A 19740-nucleotide genomic window follows, 5' to 3' on the forward strand; every position below is an offset into this window, starting at 1 on the left:
ATAGCTTAGGTGATTTTGTTGGTAAGGAAAGGTTTATTGACCTCGTCTTGTCCTCTTGGGTGATGCTGTGATCTTTGTAGAATCAAAGGTTACCCTGACTGCACCACTTGAGAAGGTTGGTTTGCAATAGTCCTGGATCAAGACTACGATCTAGGAGTGTATTCAAATGTTGCTTACTACGCATTGAACTTTCACAGCAGTGACAATCGTGTCTGGGTCATCTGCCTTTGAGATTGGGCGATGCCTGAGAAGAGCTTATGGAGTCATGATGTCACTGTGCAGAGATGTTTGGTGATGCTGGATGTCCAATTCTTTTGGGTCCTTGAACTTAATTTCCATCCTGGTACCATCACAATCCTAAAACTTAGTGGGACTAAACGTTTCAGTTCTTCCCCTTGTTTTTGGGTGAGGTTATGCAGTGAGGTGTTGCATTCATCACAATACACAACCACCCTGAGTACAGCTGGAATCAACCCTGGCAGACCCCAGTCCAGTCCCAGCAAGGTGAAATGTGGACGTCCCCTTAGACTTTTCCAGCTGCTGAGGTCGGCAGCACTGAGGGATATGCATGCTGCATTAAATCCAGAGAGGCATCACACAACTGAAGTTACTTCACAATGCAAATAGCAGATCAGAGAATTCTCCAGAGGCCTAGTATCAGGGACATCCAACTGTCACTGTAAATCACTGGTTAGTCCAAGATTCACAGGGAAGCCACCAAGACAGGACAACTCTGAAGGACATATTAACTTATACTCCTATACTATATTGGAGAACCTGCATAGTGCAATTTTTTTGTTTGTTGCATGACCAGCTTCCTGGCACAGTGCAACAAGAGTTCTACACAATAAAATAAATCAAACCTAGCTTCAAGTTTCCCATATTCTTTATGACAAACCGTAGCTGAAATTTCATCTTTTTTTTTTTCTTCACAAATATCCTTCTCTGTACCAGCAAGATGTAAAGATAGACTGCTTGTCTGGCTGGGCAGTTTCCCTTCAGTACCCATGATGGTTCTGTGGTGTCAAGGATGCCAAGAAGCGTGGCACATGCTCCCAGACTCGACTTCTGCGCAACTCCATGAAATGCAATATTTTTGTGAAACCCCTTTAATTAAAGCTCAAACACGATGCTACTGGCAAACCTTGACGACCCCCACCCATATCAGCACCATCGTGGTATTGTACAGATGCAATATTACAAAAGCCATCACTGTCCAAATACTTATGGGCCAAACTGTAAAAACCAACCATCTTTCAATCCAGAAAATGATCAGAGAACTTTGTGACATCATGTACATGTACCCAAAATGTCAAACTAACCCATTTCCTTTTCTTACAGCTGTACTATTAACATTTCAATTCCCACTCACACTGCTTGCACTACAAAAATAAAAAAGTGCAGAGCATGTAGGTTTAATTAATGCAGTACCTGTATTGAGTGCCTCAACATTAGTGACTACAAGAGGTATTCCGATTAAAGACAAAATACATTTTGAAAGCAGAAAGGTCTACAAACTATAGTCTCTGTCATGGTCTTTACATTTTATGTGTAAATGCACAATGATGTGAAAGGTACAAAATGGACAGACATGCACAAAACAATTCACAATAATCTCTTTAAAAGATATTTATACTGTAAATGACAGACTGGCCAATACAAACACATGAGCAGGAGTCCGAAAAATACTTTAGCAGACTGGGTCTAAAAAACAGTTCATCAGCTCTGATGTGATTCATGCTACGTAGAGATGTTTTCATTCTCTGCCTTGAAAGGTGATCAGACTGTGTTCACTTCCTCAGCTGAAGTTGTTGGTGAATATCAAATAAGTAGAATACGTTTGATGGAAGCTAAAATCACAAAGCTGAAAAGACCCCGTCCTTGTCTTTCAGTATGTAGTCTGTATGTCCTGTCAGTCCAAATCTGACCTTTATTGCTTCAAGAATCCTTCTCAAGCTGCTTCAACTCATCTCGTAAGGGTTTTGCCCGACCGAGCTTTTCCAATTGATCTTTTGTTGGTTGTTTTATTTCCCCTGAGTCTACCTTCTGTTGCAATTCCTCAATTTGCCTCAGCTTCTTCTTCAGGTTTTTAATCTTTTTGGCCTTTTCAGCTGCTGCTGAAGAATCGGTGGGAGAAGAGAAGGACACTGGAGCTGCTGCCTGGTTTGAAGGCTCGGCACCCTCTGAAACAGACATCTCCTCAACAGCTTCGCTGACAGATTCTATATCCATGTCCCCATCCTCGCCTGGCTGCTGCTGCTGCTGTTGTTGTTTACGTTTTTCTTTACGTTTCATACTGCGTTTGGCAGACTTTGAGAGACTGGTAGCCTCACTGTCACAACAACCAGGGATTTTCTGTTGGTGCTTTGGCTCAGCATCAGATGTGTTCAGGCCAGGTGGCAGGTCTGGTTTGCTCTTGAAATACTTGACATACTTGTTTTCGTAACTAAAACAGCAAGAAACAGAAGCAAAAAATTAAACACAACTTAATACTAAGTGCTGAAAAGAGAGAAGAAAGTCATCAACTAGTCATTCATCATCATTTGAAAGCAGTTAGTCTGCTTGCTTCCAAAACAGAAGGTCCCTTTTTCAACGCCACCCATGTACCATATCTGGAATATATGGGGAAAAGTCCTATATATAAAGTGGCAAATGTGTGAGGCTTTTGTGACGCGGCGTGTCTGCAGGGCCAACCCATATATGGGTTAGGAATTGACATGAGTGATAGCCTGCTTGACCTGGGCCGGACAAATGATGCTGGAACACGCCCCCATCTTAAAAATTACTGACAAGCTGAAGCTACTAATGGCTACTAAAAATGCCAATGCTGTTAGCATACAAAATTACATCACAATAATTTCACTTGATGCAAATACTGGCACACACACTTCCTAGATGAGCCGTTAGGAGAATTAATGACGCAACAAGCCATGTAATTAGAAAAAGTAGCAATAAAATGCACAAAAAAAAAAGTCAGGCTTCCACAGCAGTCACAGCCAGCAGCCTGTGACTGACTCTGTGATAACACACGAGCTGTCACTCAAAATGGTCACGCCTCTAATATGTTAGGATAACTGGACTTTATGTACATATTTAAATTATACCACTGGCTCTGATCTTATTTTCATTTCTTCTACTTGCTTCAGTATTGAGCAACCTTTTATTCAGAGATTATGACAATAACCACTGTCCCCCCCCCCCCCCCCCCCCCCCCCCCCCCCCAAAAAAACAGCACCCACAGCCAGCATTTACAGTCTTTTTCAAATAGTTCATTCTTTCTTTAATATGGTCACTAAATTTATTAATGTTTTATCTTTTATTCATTCATTTTCACCAACAATATAGTACATACAGTCTCGCACTTATGAAACTACTTATGGACTGCATGCTTGTAGCTAGAGTGCGACTGACATATTGGTTGGCTGATCATATCGGCTAATATGAGCCTTTCACAAACTTATAAGTATCAGCATTATTTTTGCTGATATGAAAACTTTAATGTAGCTAACAAGAGCAATCCCAGATTTCTGATGTCCACCGATCCAGATCTGGATCACCTCCCAAATTTAGTCTTCCATGGCCTAATATCTATCTGTGGTGTAAATGTGGTGAGAATCCATGTAGTTTTTTTTTTTTTTTTTTTTTTTAAACATAATTCTTCAAAACCTATATAAAGTGAAATCTTGATCCAGAATCCGAATCGCCTCCAAAATGTAATGGAGTCTTTCATGGCCTAATATACATCTGTGGTGAAAATTTAGTCAAAATCTGTGCAGTAGTTTTGACATAATTCTGCTAACAGACAGACAGGTAAGTAAATAAACGCCAATGATTTTATTATATCTTTAGCGGATGTAGGAAACAATGCAGAAACACACTTTGGCTGTTGTAAACGGTGTCATTACACACCATTACGCACACTGTCCAGCAGAGGGAACTGTTTACAATGCTGTCAAGCATGGCTGGGACAGTTCTTGGTCACTTCAGCTACAAGACAAAGGGGCAAAGCGACAATCTGCAATTCATCTTCAGAGTGGGCATTTTTTCAGTGAAAAAAAGACAGGTGATTGCTGTCAAGACAAAATAGACAAGAAGCCTATTTTATGCAAATGCTGAGCAATGCGACACAGCAAATGCCGATCTGAGTGTGACATGTTGGTAGGTTGATGGGTATAGTTACAATTATGTGTTTTTCATGTTTTAACTATACAATATAATATTCTGTAGTAACTATATTTCTTGTATATGTTGTTTATTACCCTGATTGTGCAAATACCACTTATATACATGCTGTCCATTTTCTTGAGCCGCTTAGGTGGGTAGGGAGAGTTCCCATGGGATGAAAAATCTTTTCAACCTACCATCCCTGGTTCTCAAGACCAGGCACTTAAGTGGATCTCCTCTATTCTATTCTTCTTTTTTTTAAGATACACCTTAGTATACACTAGTAGAGTTCTACCTTAGAATTGGAATGTATTATATTTTTATGAAGCCTCAATAACAAAATTTCGTCATTAAGAGTTTGATAACCATGTTTTTATATATATATATATATATATATATATATATATAGTGTAAATATTTCACATTAAGAACAATATGCAGGGAAGAACTCAGAAAAGCAACAGTGATTCCATACTTCGATTCACCAAATGTCGCCATTACTTGAAGCGGCTTCATTTACCCATAACAAGGTCAAGGCTACATAGCACAATATCTGAGGATATGTAACAGCAACCAATGTCATAGACATTATTTACATGATTAACTGAGAATATGGTTATTTTATTTCAAATTTGATTCAATTTTAATTAATGTGGATGTCACATACCCTTCATCCGAAAAGTATTCACAGCGCTTTAACTTTTTCCACATTTTATGTTATAGCCTTATTCCAAAATGGAGTAAATTCATTTTTGCCTCAAAATTCTCCTCACAGCACCACATAATGACAATATGAAAAAAGTTGGGTTTTTTTGTTTTTTTTTTGCAAATTTATTAAAAATAAAAAACTAAGAAATCGCATATACTTAAGTATTCACACCCTTTGCTCAATACTTTGTTGGTGCACCTTTGGCAGCAATTACAGCCTTAAGTCTTGAATATGATGCCACAAGCTTGGTGCACCTATCTTTGGGCAGTTTTGTCCATTCCTCTTTGCAGCACCTCTCAAGCTCCATCGGTTGGATGGGGAGCATCGGTGCACAACCATTTTCAGATCTCTCCAGTGATGTTCAATTGAATTCAGGTCTGGGCTCTGGCTGGGCCACTCAAGGACATTCATAGAGTTGTCCTGAAGCCACTCCTTGGATATCTTTGCTGTGGGCTTAGGGTCATTGTCCTGCTGAATGATGAACCATTCCTGCCTCTGAAAAACATCCCCACAGCATGATGCTGCCATCACCACACTTCACTGTAGGGATGGTGCCTGGTTTCCTCCAAACATGAGAATTTTGTTTCTCATGATCTGAGAGTCCTTCAGGTGACTTTTGGCAAACACCAGGCAGGCTGTCATGTACCTTTTACTAAGGAGTAGTTTCTGTCTGGCCACTCTACCATACAGGCCTGACTGGCTGCAGAGATGGTTGTCCTTCTGGAAGGTTCTTCTCTTTCCATAGAGGAATGCTGGCGCTCTGACAGAGTGACCATCAGGTTCTTGGTCGCCTCCCTGACTAAGGCCCTTGTGCCCCGATCACTCAGTTTAGACGGACAGCCAGCTCTAGGACGAATCTCGTTGTTGCTGCACTCGTGTAATGACAATGACAATAAATGTCATCCATTCCATTCCATTCGAAGAGTCCATTTACAGATGATGGAGGCCACTGTGCTTATTAGGACCTTCAAAGCAGCAGAAATGTTTCTGTAACCTTCCCCGGATTTGTGCCTTGAGACAGTCCTGTCTCTGAGGTCTACAGACAATTCCTTTGACATTATGTTTGGTTTCTGCTCTGACATGCACTGTCAACTGTGGGACCTTATATGTAGACAGGTGTGTGCCTTTCCAAAACATGTTCAACCAACTGAATTTACCCCAGGTGATTACAATTAAGCTGTAAAAATATCTCAAGGATGCACCTGAGCTCAATTTTGAGCTTCATAGCAAAGACTGTGAATACTTCTGTAAAAACTTAAATACTTATGTCAAACTTTTTTCACATTCTCATTATGGGGTGTTGTGTGTAGAATTTTGAGGAAGGAAATGAATTTCATCCATTTTGGAATAAGACTGTAACATAAAATGTGGAAAAAGTGAAGCACTGTGAATACTTTCCGGATGCACCGTAGTTATCTTATAGTCACCATGGCAACTGATTTCTCTAAGAAAGGAAAAATGTCAAACTGCTTAATGTTGAAGACAACTGTTACAACAGGAGTGTTAATAATGATAACCAAAATATGTCTTTCTTTAAATCACAAGCAATCAAGTAGTTGTTTCAGCTTCAATTGTAATCTGGTTGGCATCTTCAAAAATGTAAAAGAAACCTCTCAGCCTCTGGTCAAGGTTCATCTGCAAATCAATTTACAAATGAATAAACAAATAAATCATTTTTTTGAAATCCCAGCCATTTGCAATGACCACAACTGTTCTAATTGTCATTTGGCTGACTTCACAATGAGATGATGATCTCTTGTAGGCTATCATTAAAGGATAACACTTACACCGGAACTTCTTCTTGGGGGACATAACCATCCTTCACCCGCCTGGGCTTCCTCCATGTTCCATCAGGACGTTGAGTGGCAGCAATGTATTTTCCTGAACAGCAGCAGTTGGAACATTTTAGAATGGACTTATATCATGGTTTGAATAAACCTACACATTAGTAAGACAAATTGAGTTAAAGCTCCTTTACTGTTAAATGCTGACTTTTGCTGTCTCAGACCTAAATGCAGGTTTGTAAATACAATGATCGGTGTTAACACTGAATGTCAATTAATTGACAATTTGATTAACTAGAAAAATCAATGAACAATAAATAACTTTTACGCGTGATAAGCTGTTACTGTATTCTGACTTGACTGAGGTACTGTCTGATCCACTAAAGTATGGCTAACTATAATGTTCTAAAAATGTATACAACCCCAATTCCAATGAAGCTGGGATGTTGTGTAAAATGTAAATAAAAACAGAATACAATGATTTGCAAATCCTCTTCAGTCTATATTCAATTGAATACGGCACAAAGACAAGATATTTAATGTTCAAACTGATAAACTTTATTGTTTTTGTGCAAATATTTGCTCATTTTGAAATGGATGCCTGCAACACGTTTCAAAAAAGCTGGGACAGTGGTATGTTTACCACTGTGTTACATCACCTTTCCTACGAACAACACTCAGTGTTTTGGAACTGAGGACACTCATGATTGGGTATAAAAGGAGCATCCCAAAAAGTCTCAGCCATTCACAAGCAAAGATGGGGCAAGGATCACGACTTTGTGAACAACTGCATGAAAAAAAATAGTCCAACGGTTTAAGAACAATATTTCTCAACATTCAACTACAAGGAATTTAGTGATTCCATCAACTACAGTCCATAATATAATCAGAAGATTCAGAGAATCTGGAGAACTTTCTACACGTAGGCGGCCATTCGGAAGATTCAGACGGCTTTCGGTGGCTTTTCAGTCGTGTGACTATCCGAGAAATTGTGGAAGAGGTGAGCATGTCACAACATGTCCTGTGAGGCTTCAACAAGGAGGCACTTTTGTTCCGCCATCAGCTTCGTGTCCAAGCCATCGGCATGAATTTCGCTGCAACTCTTTTCATGGCAAAATCTTCTGTCACAGTGGAATGTGCCGAAGAAGTGCTGATGTCCACCTCTTAGGCAATTTCTCGGATAGTCACACGACGGTCCCACATCACCACAGCATTCACTTTGGAATTATCTGGTCATTTCAGCATGTTGATGGCCACCCGGAGCGCGGCGCGCTCTCCACCGTTGTGCAGCCGTCTTTAAACCAGTTGTACCACTCCTTAATCTGTGTGATGCTCATAGCTTCATCACCGAAAGCCGTCTGAATAATCCGAATGGTTTCCACCTGGCTGTCGCCCAGTTTCTGGCTAAATTTGATGCAGTCGCGCTGCTCCAGTCGTTCCGCCATTTCCTTGCAAAGAAAAAACGATGAGAGACTACACTCATCCTCAAACAAAGGCTGCTTACAAGCAAATGACGCAATCGACAGGTGTGAAAAAATTCACGTATGCGCACGAAGGTTCAAGGTTGGCTCATGCAAGCACACGTGATTCAAATCCATCAATTTTTTGAAAAACAAATAAAAAGGTCGGATACTTTTCTAACAAACCTCGTATATTTGAATGGCAGGGTTCTCAGCAGGATTTTTTCCTCAAAGTAATGGGATGGAAAAATCACCTTAAAAAGCCGGGGGTTCAGGAATGCTTAGGTCCCCCCAAGGCTTTTGCATTATGGGCTTATAAAGGGGCTTCTTTGTTAGTCTAAATAAATATACCAAAATTTGAAGTCCAGACAGAAGAGGAGAACATCTCTGTGTTTCAAAATGTGAGGAAAGTGTTTCCAAAAACTCCACCAATTTGAGGTTGAAGCTGCAGAGGAGACCTTCATCTGGTTAAATGTGCTGAGAGTCTAGCTCACCTGTCATCTCTGCAAACTCACACCTGCTATTATGATTATAAATAAAACAAAGACTCTTTAAACAGCTATTTTATTATTTGAAAAGAAAAAAAAAAAAACATTTTCCTTATTTTAACATTAAATGAATGAACATGTCCATGAAGTCAAAGTTCAGTCAAAAACACATTTGCATGGGCAGAAGAAGCCCCGCCCCTACTGTGCATAATTTTAAAACATTCACAACCACTAGCATTGTGAAATTTATATTTTAGTAATTACTCTGATTACAACATTAAAAGCAATCACAAAGTCAATCAATCAATCAATCAACTTTTTTCTTGTATAGCGCCAAATCACAACAAACAGTTGCCCCAAGGCGCTCCACATTGCAAGGCAAGGCCATACAATAATTATGAAACACAGTCTACGTCTAAAGCAACATAACCAAGGGATGGTCCAGGGTCACCCGATCCAGCCCTAACTATAAGCCTTAGCGAAAAGGAAAGTTTTAAGCCTAATCTTAAAAGTAGAGAGGGTATCTGTCTCCCTGATCTGAATTGGGAGCTGGTTCCACAGGAGAGGAGCCTGAAAGCTGAAGGCTCTGCCTCCCATTCTACTCTTACAAACCCTAGGAACTACAAGTAAGCCCGCAGTCTGAGAGCGAAGCGCTCTAATGGGGTAATATGGTACTATAAGGTCCCTAAGATAAGATGGGACCTGATTATTCAAAACCTTATAAGTAAGAAGAAGAATTTTAAATTCTATTCTAGCATTAACAGGAAGCCAATGAAGGGAGGCCAACACGGGTGAGATATGCTCTCTCCTGCTAGTCCCCGTCAGTACTCTAGCTGCAGCATTCTGAACCAACTGAAGGCTTTTTAGGGAACTTTTAGGACAACCTGATAATAATGAATTACAATAGTCCAGCCTAGAGGAAATAAATGCATGAATTAGTTTTTCAGCATCACTCTGAGACAAGACCTTTCTGATTTTAGAGATATTGCGTAAATGCAAAAAGGCAGTCCTACATATTTGTTTAATATGCGCTTTGAATGACATATCCTGATCAAAAATAACTCCAAGATTTCTCACAGTATTACTAGAGATCAGGGAAATGCCATCCAGAGTAACGATCTGGTTAGACACCATGCTTCTAAGATTTGTGGGGCCAAGTACAATAACTTCAGTTTTATCTGAGTTTAAAAGCAGGAAATTAGAGGTCATCCATGTCTTTATGTCTGTAAGACAATCCTGCAGTTTAGCTAATTGGTGCTAAATTTAGCTAATCAATGAGGGCATGATTTAATGTTGAAATGACTCAATTTAAAAATTATTTAATCATGAGAAATCCTAATAAACAAACACACTGCAGTCATTGTTACATCATCTCCTGTTGTGTTTCTAAGAAATATATTTATTTATGGTGTCTTTATTCCTGGTTGAAATGCAGATATGAATTAATGAATCTACGACACTTAAAAATGTACACATTACTTTTCATGCTATTTTGTCTAAAAAAAGAAATGACCAAGGGCCATTATCATGTTATGGTCCAGTCACACGGCACATGACAAGCATCTCCATCATCATCAGAATCCACACTGTCTGTCGACACGCTGCGCGCTCCGTCTTGCTCCAATTAAAAAAAAAAAAGTGTGCTGTGGTCACTGCTGTATCACTGTATTATGTTCTAAGATACTATATTTTGATTTAGAACAGAAAACTGTCAAAAGGGGGAATAAATATAAATATAAGTGTAAAGATGATTGAATATATCAGAGCAGTAATTTAATCAGTGCGTGTGAACACGCGCATTGACTCGTGCGGTTATTTCCACCAGCTGATCACTGATCCACAACGTGAATTTTGCCTTCCAGAACAACTCTTTATATAATCATTTTGATTCATCTACCTGTTGCCACATGTACAGAAGGGCTGGATTATCATTCCTACACTCATATTGTTATATTTAATATAAAATAATAAGAGCACGCAGCAGCTGCTGCTAAAGCTCCATTCAAGTACTGTCGGAAATTACACATATCCACACAAAATATTAATTCTGGCCTATGTAAGGTGCCTGAGCCTATTGAAGCTGACCCCCCACACAGATTAAAAAAAAAAAAAAATCCAAGCAAGTAGGCTGAGTTTGCCCTGTAATTTCCAACGGTACATGAAGCAGCAGCAGCCTCAGCGCTCAGAAGCCGGCTTCTGCACTGTGTGAAAACATTCAGCTGCTCCAACGAAGTCAAATTAAACAATAACATTACAAAAACTAAACAAATGATTAAAAGACATCAAGAACGACAGCAAACCAAAACATAGATGAATTGAGGTTTTCATTGCCCTTCGCTGAAATTTTTCAACAGTTTAAAAATCCTGACGAAGCACCAGCTGCAGGAGCGTGAAGGTTAAACGATGCCAACAAAAGTCCAGATTTCTTGTTTCGTTAGGGCTTCGTTGCCCTTTGTTAAGTGCCATGTGACTGGGCCATTAATCAAGAAATCATCTCACCTGAAACAACAGATGAGTTATGGTTTTAATTTACAGACAAACATCAAATATTTCAAAAGAATCTACTTTTTCTAAAACTTAAAACTATTTTAATTACAAGTTATTTAATGTAAGAAAAAAAAACAAGGATTTTCTTGAATAAACTGCTGGGCATAAATGAGCAGTTCTGATATTCCTGACACACATCTACACTATTCTGTGTTTTGGCTTGAAGCCTTGTTTCTTTTGGCTTTAAAGTAAAGCTGTAACAGAGATTAATAAAAAAAAAAAAAAAAAACTGTGTTTCAGAGGGTTATAAATTTAAAAATCTTCTGGAGGAAGCTGGCCTCGCTCTCCCCTATCCCACAGCACTTCGAGCGCAGTTTGCTGCAAGGACAACTTCAGCAGCTGTAGGAGAACTTTCCTCCAGCGCTCGGCGCAAGGTTTGCTGCAAGGAGAATTTTAGCGGCTGCAAAGAACTTTCCCCCAAGAACGTTTCCCATATGCGGAACGATTCATACCAGAGAACCTTCATGCGCTAGTCCCATGGAAAAGGCACGTCATGAGGAACAGAAAAAAAAAAAAAAAATACGTGTGAAACGGCAGACGACTGATTTTCTTTTCTTGCCCGCAATAACAGAAGATAGTTCTGTAGCGACTTCAATCAGGTGAAAAGGGAGTCACGATTGACATCTTTAAATGGGTTTGACTGAGGTTGATGAATTTAAAAAAAAAAAAAAAAAAAGTAATTTCAGTAAGTTGAATGGACCCGCTACGAGTCCACAATCAGAAATGATCATTTTCCCACTACACACCCTTGGAAACAGTGTAACAGCCCAACTGCAGCATAGTTTTTTCAGGCAGCAATGTAATGGGCCATTGCACTGTTATAATGCTGGCGAGAACTCTGAATGAATGAATGAATTTATTTGATGCACACAGACTCAAAATAGCAAATACAAAATATAATCACTGAACTAAAATTTCAAAACAACCATGCAAACAGCACTGCACCCAAAAACAAAACAAAAAATAAACCTAATTCATCATGATATAACAAGTTAATTAAATAATTATTATAGAGCCTTTTAAAGCCAAACAAGTTACCAAATGATTGAATGTAATCAGGGCACTTATTCCAAATATTAACACCTTTAACAGAAACACAATGATGTTTTACAGTAGTTTGCGTAGTATTTAGTGAGGTAAACATTAAGCTACTTGATGTTTTTTTCTGTTCAGCGGTGACAAGAAACAGTCACTCTTGAGTTCTTTGTGAATGGTACGTAACAATAAGCTTAGCTTTTGCCAGCTACGGCTGTGTTTGCACTATAGGTAATGTGCCAATTAAATTCATTATGCTTCTTGCTGCAAAAAGCTGATGCACTATGTTTCAAAACAAACATGACTTATAGACCAATGAAACATGTTAATCGTTTTCATCTTCATGACATATTGTTGGACAGATACGACTTACAGTGCATCCGGAAAGTATTCACAGCGCTTCATTCTTTCCACATTTTGTTATGTTACAGCCTTATTCCAAAATGGATTAAATTTATTTTTTCCTGAAAATTCTACTCACAAAACCCCATAATGACAATGTTAAGGAAAGCTTTTTTTTTTTGTTTTGTTTTTTTTACAAATTTATTAAAAATAAATAAACTAAGAAATCACATGTATACAAGTATTCACAGCATTTACCATGAAGCTCAAAATTGAGTTCAGGTGCATCCTGTTTCCACTGATCATCCTTAAGATGTTTCTACAGCTTAACCAGAGTCCATCTGGGGTAAATTCAGTTGGTTGGACATGATCTGGAAAGGCACACACCTGACTACATATAAGGTCCCACAGTTGACAGTGCATGTCAGACCACAAACCAAGCATGAACTCAAAGGAATTGTCTGTGGACCCTGAGACAGGATTGTCTCAAGGCTCAAGTCTGCAGAAGGGTACAGAAACATTCCTGCTGCTTTAAAGGTCCCAACGAGCACAGTGGCCTCCATCATCTGTAAATGGAAGCCGTTCGGATCTACCAGGACTCTTCCTAGAGCAATCAAGGAGAAGGACCTTAGTCAGGGAGGTGACCAAGAACCCAATGGTCACTCTGTCAGAGCTCCAGCATTCCTCTGTGGAGAGAGGAGAACCCTACAGGAGGAAACCATCTCTGCAGCAATCCACCAATGAGGCCTGTAGTGGTAGAGTAGCCAGACAGAAGCCACTCCCCCTAGTAAAAGGCACATGGCAGCCCACCTGGAGTTTGCAAAAAGTCACCTGAAGGACTCTCAGACCACAAGAAACAAAATTTTCCTGATCTGATGAGACAAAGATTCAACTTGTTGGCGTGAGTGCCAGGTGTCATGTTTGGAGGAAACCAGGCACCAGTGAAGCATGGTGGTGGCAGCATCATGCTGTGGGGATGTTTTACAGCAGCAAGAACTGCGGGATGAGTCAGGATTGAGGGAAAGATGAAAGCGGCAATGCACATAGACATCCTGGATGAAAACCTGCTCCAGAGCGCTCTTGACCTCAGATTGGGACGAGAGTTGATTTTCCAACAGGACAATGACTCAAAGCACACAGCCAAGATCTCAAAGGTGTGGCTTCAGGACAACTCTGTGAATGTCCTTGAGTGGCCCAGCCAGAGCCCAGACCTGAATCCGATTTAATGTCTCTGGAGAGATCTGAAAATGGCTGTGCACCGACACTCCCCATCCAACCTGTTGGAGCTTGAGAGGTGCTGCAAAGAGGAATGGGCAAAACTGCCCAAAGATAGGTGCACCAAGCTTGTGGCATCATGTTCAAGGAGACTTGAGGATGAAATTGGTGCCAAAGGTGAATCAACAAAGTATTGAGCAAAGAGTGGGAATACTCATGTACATGTGATTTCTTGTTTTTATTTTTAATAAATTTGCAAAAATGAGAAAGAGGGAAAAAAAAAATTTCATGTACATATTTCTTAATTTTTAATGAATGTAAAAAAAAAATAAATAAAAGAAAACCATTTTTCATGTTGTCATTATGGGGTGTTGTGAGTAGAATTTTTTGAGGGAAAAATTATTTTACTCCATTTTGGAATAAAGCTGTATATAACAAAATGTGGAAATAGTGAACCATTGTGAATGCTTTTTGGATGCCCTGTATACTCTAATACAATTTATATTCCAGAAAATACAGTACTTGCCTTTATATTCCTGCTCAGAGTATTTTGAGGGTGGGTTTGGACAGCTGGATAATTAAACATGTATTTTTAACATTGCGATCCGAGACTTTGTGAAGGATGAATAGTATGACTAGGTTCTGACAAACATAGCTTTGTTAACAATAAGTGGTATTGTTTCAAAAAAGCTTGTTGCATAAGGACCAGTTTCTTCCAGCGTTATTTCAATAGACATTGGTGACTAATAAGTTTAGCATTTAGTTTAGCTATGCTCAATTTCTAAGAGGGATTTTTCATTCTTACAGCTTCATGTCATTTTACATAATGACAAAATTTATGCCAATGCCTACACATAAAGAGGTGAAACAGGCTTGTGGCACTGTTTCTAAACTACTACCATGTTATTGTAATGTCTTTGTTGTAATGTGGCAGTCTTCCAACTGAAGAAACTACAGTTCAAACTGAAGTTGCTCCTGCTTTACAAGTCTAATTGCAGCAGAATTTCAGTTTCCCTGTGGATAAAAATGACTGCAATAATTATTTACTGAGAAAGAAGTTATGGTGGAAGAGTACCAGGTATGGGACAGAAGTCTGGGCCATATTCAGCACACTGTGCATGAGAAAACCAGAGGTTCTGAACTCTAGCTGCAATATGTACAGGTAAAGATCAATGTTCTAAAATGCATAAGTAGTTTCTACACTAGCATCAGATCAGTACTTTGTATCTGCAGCACATTCCTTGTGCAGGTAACACTGGAGGGCTTGCACAGTAAATGTTGATTAAGTGAGTAAATCCCAGCCAGCTTGTGTAGAGAACAACTGAAATCTAATAAATGCTATCATCTTGTACATCTCCAACTTCAAACAAGCACTTAAAGATGACAAACTAATTATAATCTGATGAATTCTGGTGTACCAGAGATTTATTTAAAAAGCAGCTGTATTTAACCTATGCAATATCCGACAGGCATGTCTGCTGCACCTCGGTGAGAAACGCGATGTCAACTGCATGGCCATACAAGGAACGAAACATACAACAGAATGGTCAAGTCGGACTAAAATTAAACTGTTGATAAAACGTGAATGGGGATACACAAAACTTTTCAAAGTACACTGAAGAAAAATAATGTTTTTGCTCCCATTTTTTATGAGCTGAACTCAAAAACCTAAAACATTTTATATATACAAAAAAGACCTATTTTCAAAGTGGCCTTTTATTGTGGCCAGTCTAAGGCACACCTGTGCAATAATTATGCTGTCTAATCAGCATCTTGATATGCCATACCTGTGAGGTGGGATTGACTGTCTCTGCAAAGTGGAAATGCTCACTAACACAGATTTAGACAGCTTTGTAAACAATAGTTGAGAGAAATAGGGCTTTGTGTATATAGAAAATGTTTGAGATCTTTGAGTTCAGCTCATGAAAAATGGGAGCAAAAACAAAAGTGTTGCATTTATACTTTTTTCAGTGTATCTTCAAATAAGACGTATCCCAAAACATGAATTCTACAGGTAAGGTTCGAGAAGTAGAGACCTACAAGAAACATTTGTACAGGGGAAGATTTTCAAGTCCCGACAGTGTTAATATTATTGTTAGTGTTATGGTTAAGGAATTAGACTTTCAGTCAATGAGACATATTCTGTCTTCTGTATCTGTAGCCACTGCTAAAATTTTTGATAAGTACTACAAATTACTGATAGCAAACTTTAAACACTAATCCTTAACATTCTGAAACATCTGCAACACCCAAATTTCAAACAATGGTCAGGGGTTCCAAAGATAAGGAAGATGTCACATGCTGTGTTTCCACCTAATGGACAGTTCAGGAATATGCATCCCTATCAAATTATGAATTTCCTATTTAATGGGACCAGTTAGCACAGGGTAAGTGGTTGCCTTTTATTGGAATTGTGCTTAAAAATGGAAAATTAAGACTGTATTAGTAAAACATTGAAAAAATTGTTCATCAGATGTTGCTAAACATCAGCAACAGTTTATGTAGTTACTGTCAATGACTAGACAAAGTTTATAACCTGTGATTATGCCCATAACTAATGCAAATGTGCTAACAGCAATATTTCAGACAGTACTGCCTGAATACTCCCTTCCTGTTCACACTCTACACCTCAGACTTCAGGTTCTGGTTGCAGTACTGCCACCTGCAGAAGTTTTCAGATGACTCTGCCATTGTGGGCTGCATTGGCAGGGACCAGGAGGATGGGTACAAGAGTGTGGTAAACAGGTTTGTGGAATGGTATGGACTCAACCACCTGTAGCAATGTATCTAAGACGAAGGAGCTGGTGGTGGACTTCAGAAGACGGAAGACCCGTCCAAACCCAGTTATCACCAATGGAACTGAGGTGGACACTGTAGACTACGACAAGTACCTCTGGGTGTCCACATAGACAACAAACTAAACTGGACTGTAAACACAGACGTCGTGTATAAGAAAGGTCAGCACCAACTGTACTTCCTCAGGAGGCTCAGATCTTTCAATTTCTACAAAAATATGTTGCAGATGTTTTATCACTCTGGTGATCTACAGTGTCATCTTCTATGCTGTAGTGTGCTGAGGCAGCAAACTGAAGGCAGATGACATGAATAGACTTAACAAGCTCATCAGGAGAGCTGGCTCTGTCCTGGGGGTTGAGTTGGAGTTGGTGGTGGAGGTACAGTCACTTGCCCAGTTCCGGATCATTGCCGGCTCCGGATCACTGCTGCAGTATTTGCCCCGCCATTTTTCGTAATCAGCGCGAATAAGCTAATACTTGGTACCAATGGAAAGACTGATGTTTTGTCTACAAATGACCACAAGCTCCACCAGATCCAGCCATCTTTGTGATCGGCAGAGGAATCAAAACATCCCGGTCTCGGTGGTGTGCGCACATTTTCTGACTCACTGACTCCTGCAAGTGTGAAAGTGACTATCTCTATTAAGTAGCAAAGGTGAGTTAGCCATTCGGTGTCACTGGTTCTAGAGTGGGAAAATACTTACTTGGGTAGAAAATGTCAGTGTGTTATGTCTTGCTGTTTAATTGCTGCGCGCATTTATCTCTGACGTGAAAATTTGCCGGTTGTGGATCACTGAAGCAGCAGCCTCGTGTCTGTAGTTGTGAGTTATGTGGACTTTGGGTGTCATCTCAACATCAGGAATGGGCATGAATGTGGAGGCTTTTACTTTTTAATTCGGGAGAAATCTCACCTCCACACTTCATTTTTTGCTCGTAAAAACGTATAACGGCGCTTTTTGAAACTAAGTAAATTCTCATTTAACAATTTCTATCATTTTGTGTTCAAAACACATTCTCTGGCACAGTGTGTATCATTCTGCATTAGAAGGGCTCCAGCCAGATGCCAGGAATGACCCCAAAGTGACACAGAGTGTCGTGATCCAGAACTGGCAAAAGTGATCCATTTCTGTAAAATGTTTGCACCACACATAATGTGGCTTCACACTTTAAGTAGAAGCGCTACTCCACCCTGACTTTTTCAGCTAAATAACATTCAAATACCCAATACAACAATACACAATAAAAGACATTCAGTTGCATTATGGCTCCGTATAGCGGGACTTTAAAAAAGGTGATCCGGAACTGGGCAACCGTCTGTACCTTCAGCCATAGATTGAGACCACCGAGGTGCACCACAGAACACCACAGGAGGGCTTCCCAAACCTGTAACAATCAGACTCTATAATTCCGCCCCCTTCTGCAGGATGAATACATAACGAACAGTTATTCAGTTACTCAGTTATGTGCAATATTGGCAAACATCGTGTGAGAATGTCTTCAATCATGTTGCATAAATTTGTTGTATCTACTGTATTAAAATAATGATCGCCGTTAATGTTCGGTACTCTGGCAAAATAATTTCCTCTGGGATAATAAAGTTCCTCTTATTCTTATTTACACTAGCTACAAGCTAACCACACACAATGCTAATCGACTGGAGTGTTAGCTAGCTGCGAAACAGAGCACAAACGTGGTTAACCTGGTTATTATTTACGTCACAAACAACAAGACCACTGTTGTAGTAGCTGTGTTTTGTGGCTAACATGTCCGCAGCACAACAAAGGTCTGACACAAACCTTACCGGATTCATCTGTGACATAGGGGGTTGCCATTTTACTGCAGAGCTGCTCCGCTCGCCTCGGCCCGTCCGAGAGTATCTGCAAACGTCCCCTGCTTCAACAGCAACAAAGAACTACAGCCCTCTCAGCGTTTGTTTTTTGCACTCGGCTCCCTTCAAAGTTACGTCTGGCATCGCAGCATCTATTTAATGTAACTAACGAATGTTTCGTGGCACACAATAGCACACGCTAAACACTGACCGCCAGTGCTGCTCCGATTACCGGGCGACGCCAGCAGAAAAAACAAACCAACCCTTTCCTTCGGAAATGACGTGGACTCTGAGTTGCCAGGTTCACATTGTTCACCCGTATTTTAGTATCTATCTATCTATCTATCTATGAGCAGATATTAATATTACAAGCAAATGTCTGTAGCCTTATTAATATGAAATTCAAAATTCATTTTGTTCCATTTTAATTGTTTTATAGATGCAAAATTTAGTTTTACTGTTGTGTCTTATGTAGAGAGCACTTTGTACATTTTTGTACTATAAAGTCCGATATTATTATTATTATTATTATTATTATTATTATTATAAGGGGTGGCCAAGTGGTTAATGCGCTTGGTTTCAGTGCAGAAGGTTCCGGGTTTAAATCCCACCCCTGCCACATTTCTCCATGTAATGTGGAGTTGCGTCAGGAAGGGCATTCGGCATAAAACCTGTGCCAATTCAACATGCAGATCCACCTTGGATTTGCTGTGGCAACCCCGAGTGCAAAACAAGGGAGCAGCCTCAGACAATCCTCTTTTGAAAAAACCGATTGGCCACTTGAATTTTCAGTTAGCGTTCAGGTAAAGGTCAATTGAAGAATTACATTCATTCATTCATTCATCTTCTACCGCCTAGTCCAATTAAGGGACACGGGGGGCTGGAGCCTATCCCAGCAGCCATAGAGCGCAAGGCAGGGTGCACCCAGGACAGGACGCCAGTCTCTCGCAGGGCCACAAACAGACAAACAAACACAGACACACCCACACACACACCTATGGACAATTTTTAAAGATTCCAATCCACCTAACCCGTATGTCTTTGGATGTTGGAGGAAACCAGAGCACTCGGAGGAAACCCACGCAAACACGGGGAGAACATGCAAACTCCACAAAGAAAGGCCACAGGAATTGAACCCACGCCCTCGCTGTGAGGCAACAGTGCTAACCACTAAGCCACCGTGCTGCCTGAAGGATTACACAGTCAAAATTAAAAGATGTTCCAATCATATTGAAACCTATGCCACATTATTTGCCTGATCATAAAGATTCCAAAAAGGTATAGTTTGGACTATCTGTGACTGAATTCTATAGAGTTATGGGGTAAAAACAGCAAGAATGGTGACAAAGGTCAGTTTCGGTTTGTACAGGGGT

General features: G+C 39.9%; 1 protein-coding gene across 1 annotated transcript; it reads right to left on the reverse strand.

Moving 5' to 3' along the window:
* Window positions 1-1760: 1760 nt before the first annotated feature.
* pym1 (PYM homolog 1, exon junction complex associated factor) lies at window positions 1761-18626 on the reverse strand. Its single transcript, XM_034173051.1, has 3 exons — window positions 18341-18626; window positions 6661-6754; window positions 1761-2446 (listed from the first exon to the last, which is right to left on the reverse strand). Exons 1-3 carry the CDS (start codon window positions 18369-18371, stop codon window positions 1939-1941), a joined length of 633 nt encoding a protein of 210 aa, XP_034028942.1. The 5' UTR covers window positions 18372-18626; the 3' UTR covers window positions 1761-1938.
* Between the last annotated feature and the right edge of the window lie 1114 nt (window positions 18627-19740).

This window comes from Thalassophryne amazonica, chromosome 6 (genome assembly GCF_902500255.1).
Source record: "Thalassophryne amazonica chromosome 6, fThaAma1.1, whole genome shotgun sequence".
Taxonomy (NCBI): Eukaryota; Metazoa; Chordata; class Actinopteri; order Batrachoidiformes; family Batrachoididae; genus Thalassophryne; species Thalassophryne amazonica.

Coding starts and splice junctions, on each gene's coding strand:
- pym1 (XM_034173051.1), bottom strand. CDS start 18,371: ATGGCAACCCCCTATGTCACAGATGAATCCG. Junction 6,755..18,340: donor CTATGTCACAGATGAATCCG/GTAAGGTTTGTG, acceptor GCTGCTGTTCAG/GAAAATACATTGCTGCCACT. Junction 2,447..6,660: donor CCCCAAGAAGAAGTTCCGGT/GTAAGTGTTATC, acceptor TTGCTGTTTTAG/TTACGAAAACAAGTATGTCA.